General features: G+C 43.1%; 1 protein-coding gene across 3 annotated transcripts; it reads left to right on the forward strand.

Moving 5' to 3' along the window:
• The first annotated feature begins 220 nt into the window (after positions 1 to 220).
• On the forward strand, positions 221 to 10846 carry gtf3c6 (general transcription factor IIIC subunit 6). 3 transcript variants are annotated; one of them, XR_004415244.1, is made up of 7 exons: positions 221 to 334; positions 1551 to 1631; positions 2089 to 2152; positions 2757 to 2801; positions 6440 to 6550; positions 8537 to 10322; positions 10365 to 10846. XR_004415244.1 is itself a non-coding variant. In XM_033040021.1 (7 exons), the coding sequence occupies exons 1-7, from the start codon at positions 272 to 274 to the stop codon at positions 8869 to 8871; spliced, it is 669 nt and encodes a 222-aa protein (XP_032895912.1). In that variant the 5' UTR covers positions 256 to 271; the 3' UTR covers positions 8872 to 10846. The 3 variants fall into 3 exon arrangements, 2 of the variants coding, with proteins under 2 accessions (XP_032895911.1, XP_032895912.1); XM_033040021.1 differs by having other exon boundaries at positions 256 to 283; positions 314 to 334; positions 8537 to 10846; XM_033040020.1 differs by having other exon boundaries at positions 8537 to 10846.
• Positions 10847 to 17660: the final 6814 nt, after the last annotated feature.

Here is a 17660-nt window from a genome sequence, read left to right on the forward strand (position 1 = left end):
TGGGCACGAACACGACTGGAGGTGCAGATCGACGATCGATTAACTGCGCTGGAGGAATGGGCACGAACGCGACTGGAGGTGCAGATCGACGATCGATTAACTGCGCTGGAGGAATGGGCACGAACACGACTGGAGGTACAGATCGACGATCGATTAACTGCGCTGGAGGAATGGGCACGAACGCGACTGGAGGTGCAGATCGACGATCGATTAACGACACTGGAGGAATAGCTCGGTATTTGATTGGTCGCGCTGGAGGAATAGAAGCAAGATGGCGGCGCAGGTCGCTGGGAAGGCGCCGCCGCCGGGGGAGGACGTCGACTGGGAAGAGGAGGTGAGGCGAGCAGACGATTACATGCAGACTCTCAGCCCCGGGCTGGTTCCCCGTCACTGATGCCAATGGGAGATTGTGTGGGACAAGCGAGGTTTCGGGTCGGGATCCTTCGTGGAGTCAGCCGATAAAATTGGTCTCAGATTTGGTTCAAACCTGTGGCGGAAGGACCAGAGCCGGCCCTAGATTTGTCCTGTTACCCATCTTTCATTCATTTGTTCTATGTAACTTTTTTAGTCTCTCGTTTCCCTCTCCCCTCTTCTTCTTGCGTTTGGCGTGCACAGCCTAAAGTTGTAGGACAACTTGTTCTATTTGATTGTGCACGCCAGACTGATGACATTCGTAGAAACAGGGAAGGTTTAATTGCAACACGCGAAGGTTGCAATCTCCAATCTCCCCCTCCCTGACTCTCGGGGGTCTCGACCTGAAACATCACCTATTCCTTTTCACCAGATATGCTGTCTGACCCGCTGAGTTACTCCAGCTTTTTGTGTCTATCGTCGGTGTCAACCAGCATCTGTAGTCCCTTCCCACACATTTTGCCTAGCAAAATACGTGTTGACTTATGGTCCCTGTGGTTCAGACGGCTGATCGAGAAACATCACGTTATTGGAAGCGGTTCGGGTTTTGCAGCCAGCATATCTGACAGAGGGTGCCACGAGATGTATTGATTTGTTATTGTCTCAATTATACTTATGGAATCTTCTGCTCTCTTTCCCCTTTCTTAACCCTTTGGGTCACACATCTTCATCATAAGAAGAGCCAGAGTACAATGTTTTTGGGTCAGTAGGTTATGGATTTAAATCTTACTCCACAGGCTTGAATGCCAAAATGAAGGGACACTATAATGCAGGAACTAAAGGGATGATGACTAGTTAGACATGTCCTGGTTGTTTGGAACAGAGAATAGTATAGCACAGGAAAATACTTCAGCCAACAATGTTTGTGCCAAACATGATGGCAAGTCAAACTAATCTCTGCTGCCTGCATGAGATCTGTATCCATCCATTTCCTGCATACCAATTTTCCAATCTCCTAAATGTCACTATTTTATCTGCCTGCACTACCACACCTGGGTATTCAAGGCACCCACCACTCTCAGTGTAAAAAAATACTTTCCCCTCATCTCTTTTAAACTTTTCTCCTCAAAGGTAGCCCCACTTTATTTGATGTTGATGTCACCGTCGAGTGTCTAACTATTCCTTTCCAATCTCCACAGGAACAACTGGTGGTAGTGGAACTGTCAGGGATTATCGACCCAGATTTCCTTTTGAAGTGTAGGAATGAATGCAAAATTGTGGTAAGTGGGTGATAAAGTACTGCATGAGTTGTTTAGGCCTTCTCTGTTGCACTTAAACTAGAGGAACAGCACATTGTATTCTTCTTGGATAGCTTGCATCCCAACAGCATGAACATTTGAATTCTGCAATGTATAGCAATACCCCAGATGAGAGAGCAGGTGTATTTCGTCCCATGCTCCAAGGCTCCAGCTTGTGGAGTTTACTGGTCATGTCCGCTTGTGTTGTGGGGAAAAGAGATAGCATTGCTGTCATTAGTTCATTATGTCACTACTGTTGTATCAAGTAACACATGGGACACAAAGCTAACTAGATGGATTTTATTATTTTTGTTTCTAGCTGACTTGTAGTCCTGTGACTGTTAAGTAGATTCAGGTTTTATGAGGTCTACTCAATTGGGTTTACTTAAACAATGTCTAATTCATCACAAGCATTTAACCTTTCCTTTTTTCTCCCCAGGGTATAGATACTGAGCAGCCTATCATGCAGGTGGACAGATGTGTTTTTGCTGGAGAGTATGAAGGCCAGTATTTTACTACTTTGTGTTTCTGGGGCAGAATGTGTGGATGTCACTGCATTGTTTGGTGGTGTGGATGAATATGTCACATGGACCAGTTTCAGGTCCTAAATGCCAGCAAAATCCTGAGCATGATCAATAGCATTTTATGACCTTGAACACTGGGGCATTCTATCCGACGGACTAATGGGAATAGCTTCACAATAGAGTACAGCAATCAGGTGGGTTACTGAGAAAGACTAAATGCCGCCTTGCTATCACATGAGAACGAGTTGAAGGGTGTTTTAGCTGACATCCAGCATCTGGAGAGAATCCACAGTGGAGCAGTTCAGCTGTGAGGATTGCCATGCATGAGTTGTTTAATAAAGAATGGAAAAACCTCAAGCAATTGCTTCAATTTCCTATTTATGCCTCTTCTGGGTGTAACACATCATCAGGATTTCTGCTTAACTTGTTTATTGTATGAAACAACGGATTGTTGAAGGGAGATGAAATCATGGTAACTGCCAGGGAAAGTATGCACCAAAAAGCAAACTAAGATTTTAATGTGTGAGTATACCCGTGTCAATCGCTGAATTGCTACTAATTTGCACTGCATATTTTGTTACAGATGTCCTGGGAACATGTGTGATATTTGAAGAGACTTTTGCGCCAGGTGAGTGTGAAAACATGTTTTCCAGAGATGCTGCCTGACCCACTGAGTTACTCCAGCACTGTCATTTTTTGTAAACCAGCATCTGCAGTTTCTGGGAGTAACACATCATCAGGATTTTTTTTTTAATGTTTCTGCATAGGATTTGTCATTGCCAGCAAGGACACCATTGATCATTTTTTCCTAAAGGCCTTTGAGAAGCCCCTTGGGTCTTTTGTTGAGGGGATGGACAGAAAGCTTTATAAAAGAGCCAAAAGGCAAAATAACCATCAGGATGAAAAAAACGGTTTGATTTATTAAAGTCTATACTTCTAATGTATTTGTATATTTCAATTGGACAAATAGACCTAATGTTATTTATCCACTTTGTATGGCGAAATATTCCAAATGCCACTCGCTCTTGAAATCTTTGGTTGTGTAATGTACTACAGGTGCACAACCTTTTATCCGAAGATCCAAATAACGAAAACCTCCGAATAGCGGACATTTTTTCGGTCCTTGAAGAAAGGTCCTTGAAAACGTTCACCGAGGGCGGCCCGCAGAGGTGACAGCGGAACCTCCGGTCAGTCCTCAAAGAAAGGGGAACTAAATCCCCATTCATAAAAGAGAAGGTGAGGGTATATTGTGCGGGAGGGTTAATAATTGACAATATGCTGCTGCCTGCCCGCTGAGTTAAAAAGTTCCCACGGTAGACTCACGATACACAGTGTATCGTGAGTCTTGCGTGGGAACTTTTTAACTCAGCGGGCAGGCATCAGCAGATTGTCGCTCCCTTCAGTTTCACCCCACCTACACCCCTCTGCTTCCCTGCCATGTGTGTGACCCCTTCCCTCCCCTCTCCAGCTCCCCGCCCATTGCACCGGCGCGGGGGCTTTGCACTGTCTTCACGTCGGTGATGCCAGCAGGTCAGTGCCAGGCACCGGAGACGTCAGGACCAACGGGACACCGACCCCCAGGCCCACTGCAAGCACAGAGATCCCAGAGACCCACAGCCAGCAGCAGCCCAGCCCCGTTCCAACTCCAGAGGAAAACTGCAAACTGGCCGGAGACGTCAGGACCACCAGAAGCCGTTCCCCGAGCTGCGCTCCCTCATCGGGACACCGACCCCAGGCCCACTGCAAGCACGGAGATCCCAGAGACCCACAGCCAACAGCAGCCCAGCCCCGCTCCAACTACAGAGGAACCTGGGTTGCGGATGACGGGGCGCAGCTCGGGGCGTCGTAGGGGCCCATCGGGGAGCGGGTTCCTGTTGGTCCTGACGTCTCCGGCCACCTGCCATCCTCCGGGAACTGTACCGCCCTTGCAGGAGAGTGGGGTTGTTTGCAGTTGCAGAGGGAGGGGGCAAGGGCGGTACAGTTCCCAGTCTCAGCTCCAGTTCAGGGGGGTGGCCGGAGACGTCAGGACCAACGGGACACCGACCCCCAGGCCCACTGCAAGCACGGAGATCCCAGAGACCCACAGCCAGCAGCAACTCCAGCACAGCCCCGCTCCAACTCCAGAGGAACACGTAGGGGCAGAAGCTGATGGTGTGCAGGGTAGTCTTGTTCTTGGGGTGGCGGATGAGGGGGCGCAGCTCGGGCTGTGGGCAAACTGCCACTTGTCGCCGTAGCGGCCCATCGGGGAGCGGATTCCTCTGGAGTTGGAGGGGGAGGGGGGTATTGTGCTGTTTGATCGCCCCCTGCTATCCCAGGGACAGGGAGACACAGCGGCTTTTTAGACTGGTGGGCAATCACTTCCAAAGTTCTGCCCACACAGTCAGTACACCCATCCTACACTGCATTTCATACAAACATTTATTCTGCAAGAAAAAACTACATTGAAGACTCAAACTCGCGACCGAGTAACTGCCAGGATCGAGGTGCAAACTCGCGACCTAGCTCGGGGATTCAAGAATCCCCGAGCTAGGCCGCCTAAGGGCATGTAGCCCCGCTAGGGTGACATGAGTGCGAGAGGTGATTCAATGCTGCGGGCACATTTACAAATTCAGGAATTCATTCAGCACACTGCATTTCATACAGACATTTATTCTGCAAGAAAAAACGACATTGAAGACTCAAACTCGCGACCGAGTAACTGCCGGGATCAAGGCGCAAACTCGCAACCTTGCGGATATGAGCCGAGCACTCTACCACTGAGCCAGCCGTTAAAATCTACGCAAAAAAATTTCCATTCCGAAGGCCGACAAATTCTGAATTACGAAAAGTGTCTGGTCCCAAGGCTTTCGGATAAAAGGTTGTGCACCTGTACTTGTGGTGACCAATTTATGCAGAGCAAGTTACTAAGCCAGAGTAGGAGCGGCTGTTGGGGGTTCAGTTTATTTTAGTTTAGAGATACAGCACGGAAACAGGCCCTTCAGCCCACCTAGTCCGCACTGTACACAGATCCCCACACATTAACACTAACAGACACACACTTTTACATTTATACCAAGCGAATTAACCCACAACCCTGTACGTCTCTGGAGTGTGGGAGGAGACCTAAGATCTCAGAGAAAACCCATGCAGGTCGCAGGGAGAATGTACAAAATCTGTACAGACAAGCACCTGTAGTCGGGATCGAACCCCGGTCTCTGGTGCTGTACCGCTGCACCACTGTCCTGCCCTTGCGTTGGTGAAGTATCCTTAATTATTGATTGAAGAATAAATAAGAAGCGATGAAAAGGAGTTTCAGTTTATTAACTTATCTGGAAGAAAAAAGTGCTCCATCAACAACACAGTGCTCACTCAGGGCTGTGCTACAGTTTCTTTGGAAATTATATTCTCAGATGTCTGCATTGTACCTTGAACCCATTGTCTTTTGACTCATTGTGTTTGGTAAATAACCGGATTTAGACAACGGAGTATGTATAGCAAGGTAGACACGAAAAGCTGGAGTAACTTAACAGGACAGGCAGCATCTCTGGAGAGAAGGAATGGGTGATGTTTTGGGTTGAGACCCTTCAGACTGGTTGGGGATATGGGAAATGACATATAGACGGTGATGTGGAGAGATAAAGAACAGTGAATGAAAGATATGCAAAAAAGTAACGATGATAAAGGAAACAGGCCATTGCAAACTGATTGTTGGGTGAAAACGAGAAGCTAGTGTGACTTGGGTGGGGGAGAGATAAAGAGATAAAGAGAGAGAGAGAGAGAGAGAGAGGGAGGGAGGGAATGCCAGGGCTACCTGAAGTGAGAGAAATAAATGATACCACTGGGCTGTAAGCTGCCCAAGCAAAATATGAGATGCTGTACCTCCAATTTGCGTTTATTCTCACTCTGACAATGGAGAAGACCGAGGTATGTGTGGTAATGGGAAGGAGAATTAAAGTGTATAGTAAGGTATTTCATTACACTACCAAATAAGGCACACACACTCACATATCCACATTCGCACTCGCAAACACAGAGTACACAGTAAAGTGCGCCCCCGGGTGGTGACCTGTTAGCGATCACCTGGCACCCTTCATGACATGATCCAAGGCCGGTTCAAAGATGCGACCGATCTCACATTTCTGGTGATATTGCAGTGTGTTAACTTGCATTTAGTTAACCAGTAATTTGCCTGTTCCTTCATTCGGGTGGGGACTGGGAAATTGAGGCTCTGGCAGGAAGTCTCAATAGCACAGCAAAGTGTAATGTTCCATAATTGTTGCGTTGCAGATTCAGATATAGAGGATAAACTGTTGCTCCAGTACAAATATCACACAGTAAAAAAGTTGCTGATGAAGCGAACCTTCTTGAGTGAGAAGAAGGAAGGAGAGGAGAACACAGGTTAGAATTTATTTTTTCCTGATGCCTTTCCTTGAAAGGCAACTGTTTAAATAGTTATGCAAACTAAATGGCTCTCTGATCAGCCATCACTGTTTGTCCTCTCCTGTGTTAGCCAGTGCAATACGAGTCAGCTCTCTGCTTGAACCGCACGTTTATTTCCTGCTGACCCGTTCTTTATCCTTCCCAATACTGTGTGCATTCCAACAGTGGCTGTTCAATCTGGTTCATTTTTGCACAGTCTCGGGGATATGGATCATCTGCAGGCAGATGAGATTAGTTTATCTTGGCTTCATGTCTGGCACAGCGATTGTGGGCTGAATAGCCTGATTCTGTACTCCATTACCTTGCCCAGCCAGAGCCAAGTGTCCTGGGCTGAAATCAAAGTGATGCAGGGTAGAGGTAGCTCTGCTCTATCGCAGCTTTCCATAATATGAATTGGATATAATGCAAGTTATGAATTAGGGAACATTATTTGCATTACACAGGCTAACTTAGTTAGAATATGATTTTGATTTGGACCTAAAGAACCACTTAAAAGATCCTTTGGAAATTGGCAAGCAGAAGAAAAGTTGTCTTGGATATAGATGCTACAGTATACGGGGGAAATAAATATTTCCATGTAACCTATCCGCAGTAATCGTCTCCACTGTCTCATAGAACATAGCGCAGCATAGGAACAGGCCCTGTTGCCCACAATGTCCATATGGAATTTGATACCAAGTTAAATTAATCTCTGCCTGCACACGATCCATGTCCCTCAATTTCCTTCATATCTATGTGCCAATCCAAAAAATCTCTAAATGCCACTATTGTATCTGCCTCCAGCATCGTCCCTGGCAACCTACTACATTGTGACTGTCTATCTTATCTATGCCTCTTATAAATTTATCATCTGCAAACTTACTAACCGACCCGTCTATGTTTATGACCAAGTCATTTTTATGTATCACAAACAGCAGAAGTCCCAGACATGAGGCCCTTGGTTCTCTCTACTTCCTTACCCTTTCATATTCAGCAGCCCTCTAAGAACACTTTATCCCTTCAATTATAATAATATAATAATAAATTTTATTTATGGGCGCCTTTCAAGAGTCTCAAGGACACCTTACAAAAATTTAGCAGGTAGAGGAAAAACATGTAAGGGGAATTATGTCTCGAATTATACCTTGAAATGATTTGTACAATATTGGCAGCCATAGCTGTAGCATTTGCCATTTACTATGATCTCAAGCAGTTTAGTACATGGGTTTGGCAATTAATCCTCCTGTCAGGTATCTTTTTCTCTGATAAATTTATAAATCTACTCTACTTTATAAATTACAGTAGCTTGGGGATTGAAGTTAAAGTAGAGGAGGTAAATCCAAAATAGTACTTTTAAATCGATCTTGGACACTTGAAAAATTGTTTGGCAAAGTTTTATTTTATTGCATATGATCCCTCTGGAGGTAGTGGAGATTCATATTCTGGAAATATTTAAGGTAAATCAAACAATGCCCTGGACAAGAAATGTTTGAACATGTATTAAGGTGATCTAAATTGATGTGTTCATTCATTTATTGATCGACAAGTATCTGATATGAATAAAGCAACTACAACAGTGAATGGGAATCTTCTCTTAGTGATATTCTGAGACTGTTTTAGAAGCAAAATGCTCATGTCGACATTGGTTAATGGCTGAATATTGTTCAGAACACCCTTTTGTTATTTCCCCTGAAAATGCTAGTGAGGTCGAACATCTCATCTGAAAAATTGGCAGTGCACCATTCCCTTGAGTTACTCTGTCCAGTTAGTCTAGACTTTGCGCTCATAGCTTTGGAATGGGACTTAAAACTTCTTACCAGATGCAGGAGTGTCACACATTGTCTGTGGTTGGAAATGGATCGTTTGGTTCTGGCAGCTGTTAGTTTTGCCCCATTTGTTTTTGTCTTTTGAAGCATATATTTTGTAACAACTTGTTATGGTGATTTTTTTTTTGTTTTCATCCAGGGAGGATAGAGTACTTGAAGATCAAGGAGAATGATTTCACACGTAGAGGCGGTTTGATCTGCAGCTTTGTTCCAAACCGCAGCAGCTTGGTGGACGCTAGGGACAGGGTGATATCTGAAGAGGGTCTTGATTTGATGACGATGCAGGATAATGAGCCTAACGTTAGCTCGGGCTCGGAGCCTGAGGTTAGTGACCTGGAGAATGGAGGCACAAGTCAAGAACTGAATCGCCTCGTGGATGAAAATCCCAGTGGAGGGAATGTGTCTACATCTGATGCTGAGGATGGTGTAATGGAACTTGTAAATCAGAGTTCGGAGGAACCTGACGTAAAGTGAATGCCTGCATTGTTGGCTGCAATTCTACTGAGAGTACTGTTGACAACCATTCCTTTCTGTCTCCTTATGCCTGCCCTATTGATGGCAAAGGCTTTGAAAATCAGGTGGATAAACAGCCACAGTTTCTGGATTTTGGTTGCCTTTGTCCAGTTCACAGATGCCCATACATTATACACATGAGCAGGAGTGTGATGACTGAGATAAAGATGGCACAAGAGACTTAAATACTTTTTTATTTAATGTATTTTATAATCAGGGTGAGCGTACTTTGAACAGTGCTGGTGAATGGCTCTATCTGTGTTTTGGGAATACTTTTAAATTGTCTTTGTCTTTGAAATTTGACAAAGCTTTTTTTATATGAACCATTCAACCATGGAGGTGCATGGACATTTTCTCCCTTCAAATTCCTCTCAAACTCATGTTGGGTTTAACCTCTTCTCGGAGAACGGTTTGGTGTGATTAAATCATCCAGCTGTCCCCTGCCTTGTTTTAATGTACATCAGAGGCCTCTGCTGCTCCTATCAACTGCCATTATCTAGGATTGCCCAAAATGCCCCAGTCTTTTTCCCCCTCATGTCCCAACATCCTTTATCTGTGTTCATTAAGGAAGCACGGCTATGTGAAGGCTAGAAACAAGGAACCGCGGATGCTGGTTTACCAATGAAAGACATGAAATGCTGGAGTAATGTAGTGGGTCAGGCAGCATGCCTGGAGAATGTGGAAAACTAGCGGTGCTAGTTCTATTTCAATACGTTGGAACTATAGACATCTGCGGAAAATGTTGAAGAATCTTTATACATTTTGTGGGTAGGAGTTTTATCCAGTCCAGCATTTCACTCTGGCACCTGCTGAATTTTGGAGCCTGCTGTGCTTCGGTGATCTCCTGGTACTGCTCCTGCCCTATAGTTGGATTCTGCCTCCGGCAGCAAACACATTGGCAGCTTGAGAACTGATAATGTAATAGGAGTAGCTATGAGGCAGCATTGAATGTTGAAAGGACGATTGATTGTTGGAGAGCAGAAATGAATGCAATGCCTTGTTAACAGTTTAAATTCTGGCAGTCCCTGTGATGCTGGATCACCATTCTGATGCGCTTGAATATACATACAGAAAAAACTCTCGATACTGGTATCTAATTGTTCAGAAAGTGTGTAGGAAGGAACTACAGATGCTGGTTGACACTGAAGATAGACACAAAATGCTGGAGTAACTCAGCGGGACCGGCAGCATCTCTGGATAGAAGGAATGGATGAAATTTCAGGTCGAGACCCTTCTTCACATTGAGAGGGAGGAGGGAGACCCAGATCTGGAAGGGTAAGGTGTGAAATGAGATATTAAAGGGGAGAAAGTTCAAGGAAAATTAGAATAGATCATTGTTAGTTAAGGGAAGGTGACAACGAGGCACATAAAGATAAAATGTAATCGGGAGGACAATCAGACTGGTGGGTGAAGTAGGATGGGGAGGGATTGAGAGAGAGAGAGAGAGAGGATAGCAAGGGTTACATGGAGGTAGTGGAATCAATATTCATACCACTGGGTTGTAAGCTGCCCAAGTGAAATATGAGGTGCTGCTCCTCATGTGATGGTCTAGTGTCTGACCTGCTCATAAGTCCTGCATGTGATTCAGGAGTTCAGAGTGTAAGCCAATTGTTCAACCAGAGCCGATGATCCAGACTACTGCTGGGGTTGGAATCTGGGCAGAGGGGCTGGGTGTATTACTGGAGCCTGTTGGGATTCAGAACACTAGTTGACAGGAATGTTTGCAGTCAGAGCCAGGGTCCTGAGTACATGTATATTTACTGTTTCCCATGAAGTCATTTGGTTTGCTGTAGAATATTATACTACTGTGTGACATGTTTTTCAAAGAAGTAAAATGAAAGTTAATTTTTTGTTACTCACATCCTATGTTTTTGATAATCTAAGATCATTCAGAGCTGGTATCAAAGAATAAAAAATCAAGCTTGCTTTTGTGCAACATGTTCAACATTTGCTTTAAAAATTACATTCAAGGTGTCAATGACCACCCCCCCCTCCCCCAACAAAGTGATCAGAGCATGTAATTGGGGGGGGGGGGGGGGGGGGTGGGTGTAAGACAACCTTCGCTCCACTGGGGAACCAAACCTGTAACTTCCTCCATCTAGAAGAACAGACAATTGGCGGGAGTGCCATCTTCTCCACCCTCCTCCCTCTTTGCTGGGTCAAAATTCCTGAACAGCCTAATTTATGCATACTTCTGTGGTCAACACTGTCTTAAAGCCAATTAAGATTATTAGACTACCTACACCTTAAAAGCAATGGAGATGCCACCAATATTATTCAATAAAATTCTGAATTCACTTGGCAGGATAAGCAACACAAAGTTAGTGTCATTTTCCAAGCCAACGTCTCCAATATAGATGCTCTACACACAGTGGCTCCAATAGGCAAGCCTAATCAGTTGCACGACTGAGACCAAACTATTGAAATAGGCGGTCTACTTTGAACTCCAACATGGCAAGAGTTCTCCAAGTGGGCAGAAGAAGGATGTTCTCAAAGCCCCCTTGAAAAAGTGTAACTGCCATCATATGGGGAATCATTGGCACTTGACTGCTCAAAATGGAAAGGGACCATATGGCATGGCACTATATTTCATTCCTTTGTTAAGGAATACAAAATTGCTTGCTGGCCTTCATCTAGCAGAATATTGAGTATAGAAGTTATGTTACAGTGCTAAAGACATTGGTGAGGCTGCACTTGGAGTATCATGCTTAGTTTTGGTCACCCTGTTACAGGAAAGATACCATTGAACTGGAAAGATTGGTGAGGTTCCTGAACTATAAGGAGAGGTTGAGTAGGCTAGGACTTTATTCCTTGGCGGTCAAGAGATTGAGGAACAATTTTATAAAGGTGTAAAATGTTTTTTTTTTTAAATGGACCAAAATGTAGGGGAATCAAGAATTAGGCATAGGTTTAAGATGAGAGGAGAAAAGCGTGGCAATGTTTTCACACAGAATTTTTTACAATTGTTTTGAATTTTTTCAATTATTTTGAAAGATACCTCAAAACTGCAATAACTGCACGTAAAAAAGAGCAAAACCAAAATACTAAAGAATAATGTTACATTTATTCAATGAGAAATTCAATAGTAAATCAGATGATAATTGAATAAATTGGATATTCTCATAAGAAAATATATATTGAAAGACCAATCATATATATTAAAGGGTTTAAAGACACCATATGATTTTAATTAAGAACAGCAGATACATTACAAAATATCTGTTCATCTAAAAAAAAAAGACCACTAAATGACTGCCAGGCTGATTCTCTATCACAAATCTACCTTTCTTCCTGATCCCCATATCTTAGATACTTATAACACTAAGGGCCATTTGGCCCATTATAATCATGTTGGATGAAAGAATCATCCATGTTCTTGCTCTTATTCAATAGCCTGGTAGGTTACAACACACCAAGTCCTCAACCAAAAAACATTTAAAATGTGGCATAAGTTTCTGCTCCACTGCAGCTTTCCTACCCATCATCCAACACAACCAAATGTTGTATTATCTATAGAATAATCATGGCTTCAACACTTAAATCTAAATCACTTTTTTTTTTAAATCATAGAAAGCAAATGATGGGCACCAATCCCTGTGGCATGCAGTCTTTATTCACTGAAACACAATAAATTAACTTTTTAACCAAGCTTACCACTTTCCCCATGATCTCAAAGATTTGTTTTTCCTGAGCAACATCCTATGAAACAAAATTCAAATCATACTATACGTGAGCACAATCAATCCATACTCATGTACAACTGGTAACGCAAAGAGAAAAATACCAGAGTAGAGAATATAGTGTTATAGCATTACAGTTTGTGAGAAATGTTCTCAATGACCAAACACTAACAGCCTTCCGGGGGAAAAAAATAATGCATTCACAAATCTCTTAACAAATTTATCCTTATCTCTTTTTTAAACAGGTGATAGTAGGGATGATAGGCTTAAAACATCCCCAACCATTCACAGCTTTACCATCCAACTTTATCAACCAAACAGATAGAGTAACAAAGTTGCTTCTTTTGAATGGACAATTGGTAATTTCACACACGGAAAATTACAGATAGGACTGGATTACGGCAGGATGTTCTTGTATAAGATGCTTTTCTAGAAATGCGAGAATCTTTTTCCATGAATCCTCCTGAGCGTCTGCATGAGGTTTAGTTGTTCCTCCCCACAATACTCTAACTGTAAGAAAAAAATGGCATTACAAAAAAAGTTAAATATTAGATTGAGGGAGGTATGGTTTCCAAGTCAATATTACTGCTGGAGTCCAACTCTTGTGAATTTTAGAAAAATAACCCATTGTTCTTGAGCAAAACAGCTTCCTGAAATGTGGTCAATTTCTGTTCATTCTATCTGCAAAGCAGTGACTTTCACAAAGCTCCTAAGAAAGCAACCATTTTGCGTGCACTCCACTCGAATCTACATAATTCTATCCATATTTCTCTACCTTTGAGTTATGATGGTTGGTGAAGAATTATACAATAATTGATAATTCCAAGAATAGATCTTCAGTATGTCATTAATCAATTCAACCAACCAACCAACCCAATTTTCAAGTATTTCCTAAATGTACCCTGAAGCAACTGGGCATAACTCATTTGGTTGTAAAGAGATGTGGGGGGTGCTTTCCGAACTGCCAAATTACAAGAAGGAGCTGCTCTAACTTCAAGTTGCTGAACATAATATCAAGTTCAAGTTCAAATTTATTTGTCACATTTATTTGTCACGTGCAGTGAAATGTAATTTACCATGCAGCGTTACAAAGGACACAATACACTACATAATTCAACACAGACATCCACCACAGCATTCTTCACTGTGGTGGAAGGCAATATAGTTCAGACAGTCGTCCTCCTCCTCCTCCCTTGTTCACCCGTGGTCAGGGCTCTGATTCTCCGTAGTCGCCGCTACGGACTGCCCGATGTTCAAGCCCTCTGGTCGGGATGGTCGGAACGCTGACATCGGGGCAGGTCGAGCACACCCCGCTCACAATCAGCCACCTCCTTACACGGAGACTGTGGCTTCCAGATGTTGTAGGCCGAGGATCGGCCACCCCTCGATGGTAAATTCCACTCCACACCTGCCACCAGAAGCTCCACAGACCGAGGCTCCAAGATGTTGTACGCCGCAGGCCAGCAGTCAGAGCGCTTCTCCGGCGACCCCAGGCAAGGGGGTCCGCAAAGTTAAAGTCCCCACTGAAGCTCTGGGACTGCGATGTTAAAGTCCTGTTGCCTCGCCGCTGAAGCTCTGGGCCCGACTCCGGGAAAGGCCACACCAAACCAGCTGTAACGCCGTGAGGAGGAGGCAAAGAAGCAACAAGGAAGAATAGGGAGGTTTGAACTATTGTTTTAATCCATGGGAGGCATCCAAAGATCTATGCAAATAATGTTGGCAAGTCTGTATGCAGAATTAAACAAATCACTCAATTTCTAAAACCAGTTTCCTTCCTTGCCTTTCCTCATTGCCTTCACACATAAACTTCACAGACACGGGTAAACTGGTAAGTATTAAATTGAAAGAACATTTGTTAAGTAAGAGGCTTGCATGCAGAAGAGATATCACAAACTTTAACATAACGGCATACACCACTTTTATCATGAAATTTAATGGGTTGGGTCCCATGTTCACACGGGAGGGCTGGTCCCCCAACGCAATATTCCACCTCTCCACCAATTCCAATATTGATGGCCGGGGGGGGGGGCTTTATGGAGCGCAAGTATGGGTGTTGTGGGCCAAAGTTGTGTCAGTTGTGGCCTCTACATCATGATCTTCCAGAGTGACTGACTCAGGTTCAGGCAACCAGGGTTTTATAGTTTCCTTCGTTCCATAGATGCTGCTGCACCCGCTGAGTTTCTCCAGCTTTTTGGTGTACCTAGGGTTTTATAGTCCTTCCCCCACCCCGGAAGGGGCATTACCTTCATCGTGGTGATTGACAGGTGAGAGGAACAATCAGCTGATCTCAAGATTTTTTTAAACACTCATAACTTTTTTATTTTTCATCGATCGGAAAAATCCTCGGGGCTGCCTCAGCGGAGGAGGACTGTGAGTAAGATGGCCCAAAATCCTAGGGTTATAGGGTAGCGTTTTTTCTAAAATCAATATACAGCATAGACAGGAAATGGTCAAGATGAGACTTTTAGTTATATGGATTGATGACAATGAATGCAAGCTTCTTTTCTTGCAACGCTAACCTGAGATCAGCAATAAATGAGGCCTTGCCAGGGAAGTTCATATACCAGGAACATTTTTTTTAAAACATGCAGACTTTTCTACACCAGGTGAGAACGAAACATCCAGAAACTAAAGTGGATTTACATTACTTACACATTTATGATCTATGGCTATAAATGTACACAAGACTACATTCATTTTTTCTGTGCCTTTGAAATTATGATGGAGGGAAGAAGTACATTACACTTGTGAATGCTGTAAATGAAATCTGAAAGGGGCAGGGAGGGATCTTGGCAGAAGATAGACACAAAAACTGGAATAACTCAGCGGGTCAGACAGGATCTCTGGAGAAAAGAAATAGGTGACTTTTCGGATCGAGACCCTTTTTCAGTCTTCGGGATTCACTTAATGACATTGATGAAAAGTATGCAAAGAAAAATGCCCCAAATAACTTGGAATTTTAAATAGGCTGGCTCAATGCTTCTTAATTGACCAAGGGTTCTAAGACAAATATTTTAAACAAACGGTGGAACTGCTAAAGAGTTGCTGCCTTGCAGCGCCAGAGATCCGGCTTCAATCCTGACTACAGTTGCTGTCTGTATGGAGTTTATACATTCTCCCGTTGACAACGTGGGCTTTCTCCGAGATCATGGGTTTCCTTCCACACTCCAAAAACATAGAGTTTTGTAGGTTAATTGGTTTGGTGCAAATGTATATTGTCCCTGGTGTAGGATAGTGCTAGTATACAGGGTGATCGGTGGGCCGAAGGGCCTGTTTCTGCCCTGCATGTTTCTAACCTAAACCAAACAAAACTGAGCAATATCAGAGTATGAAAGTAGAACCAGCAAAAGGGACCTGGCAAATTGGATTAACCATTAGTCCATTTAGATAAAAGGCACACATTTAAGGTGAAATTTCAGAAGAAATATAGATAGAGAAAAAAAAATTCTAAGGTACTAAACTTAAAGAAAAAGCATATAACTGTACAAAGAACAAGGTTAGAAAATTGGATGGGATATATAAAGAAAACTGATTAAGATTAATAAGGAAGGTAAAAATAGAATATGAGATAAAACAAATACAAGAACATGTTATAAAAACATTGATAGATATTTAAATAAATAATGAAAAGGATTCTGCTTCAAATAGCACATCTTGTATATGTTACTGAAAAAAACAGAATATGCATACATGGAAAATGATGGATTTGAAGGCAAAAGTGCAACTATGCTTAATAAACATGGAAACTGACCCTTCAGCCTACGAGGTCCATGCTGACAATCAAACACCCACTAACTCTAATTCAACTGCAATTTCCAGATTTCCATCAACTTCCCCATCTAGACACTAGGGTCAATTGATAGTGATCAATTAATCTACCAACCTGCAGGTCTTTGGGATGAGAGGGGAAACTGAAGCACCTGGAAGAAATATAGGGAGTCACAGGGAAACATACAAACACTCATCAGATAGTACCAGAAGTTAGGACTGATTCTGGGTTGCTGGTGTTGTGACACAGCAACTCTTTATCTGTGTCAATGGTCCATCTTTCAATGATTAGAAATGAAAACGACACATACACATTTATATTCAACTTCATAAGGGAATAGAATGCTCACTGCCAGTACAATTTTATATTGCAGCACCAAACACACCTACAGTCTAAATATTGCAAATGTGCATCAGGATTAGTGAGATAAAGTGATACTTCAGCTAATGAGCTCACCTGTTTTATTTAATGAATGTATCTTAAACTTGGTTATCCTGAAATGTGGACTATATGGAGGCTCAATTAGATGTCCAGTCTGAGGATACAAGATTGTTGTGAGCAAGTGATCATTTCCTGCAGCCTTCATCAACTTCAAAGAGAAAAAAATGAACCAGGTTTTAACCTACAAATATTTAGAGTCAAAAACCTCAATCTTATATGCAAGTTGGATAATATGCACTTACCTCATCAGTAGATTCAGCTGAAGCACAGCTTTGATCATCCTCACCACAGATTATCATTAAGGGGCATCTGATTTTATCAACCTTTCATTGAAAGACAAAAATGTATGTTGTGAAAGTTGACAACAGTAGATTGTGTGCATCAAATTATCTAAAGGAAAATTTTGAAGGCATGAACAAGTAGAAATAAATCATCTAAAATCATCGAAACGGAAAAGGGGAAGTACAACGGGATCTGGGGGTCCTTGTACATCAGTCTATGAAAGTAAGCATGCAGGTACAGCAGGCAGTGAAGAAAGCGAATGGCATGTTGGCCTTCAAACAAGAGGAATCGAATATAGGAGCAATGAGGTCCTTCTGCAGTTGTGCAGAGCCCTAATGAGACCACACCTGGAGTATTGTGTGCAGTTTTGGTCCCCTAATTTGAGGAAGGACATTCTTGCTATTGAGGGAGTGCAGCGTATGTTTAGAAACATAGAAATTAGGTGCAGGAGTAGGCCATTCGGCCCTTCGAGCCTGCACCGCCATTCAATATGATCATGGCTGATCATCCAACTCAGTATCCCGTACCTGCCTTCTCTCCATACCCTCTGATCCCCTTAGCCACAAGGGCCACATCTA

This window comes from Amblyraja radiata, chromosome 21 (assembly GCF_010909765.2).
Source record: "Amblyraja radiata isolate CabotCenter1 chromosome 21, sAmbRad1.1.pri, whole genome shotgun sequence".
NCBI lineage: Eukaryota > Metazoa > Chordata > Chondrichthyes > Rajiformes > Rajidae > Amblyraja > Amblyraja radiata.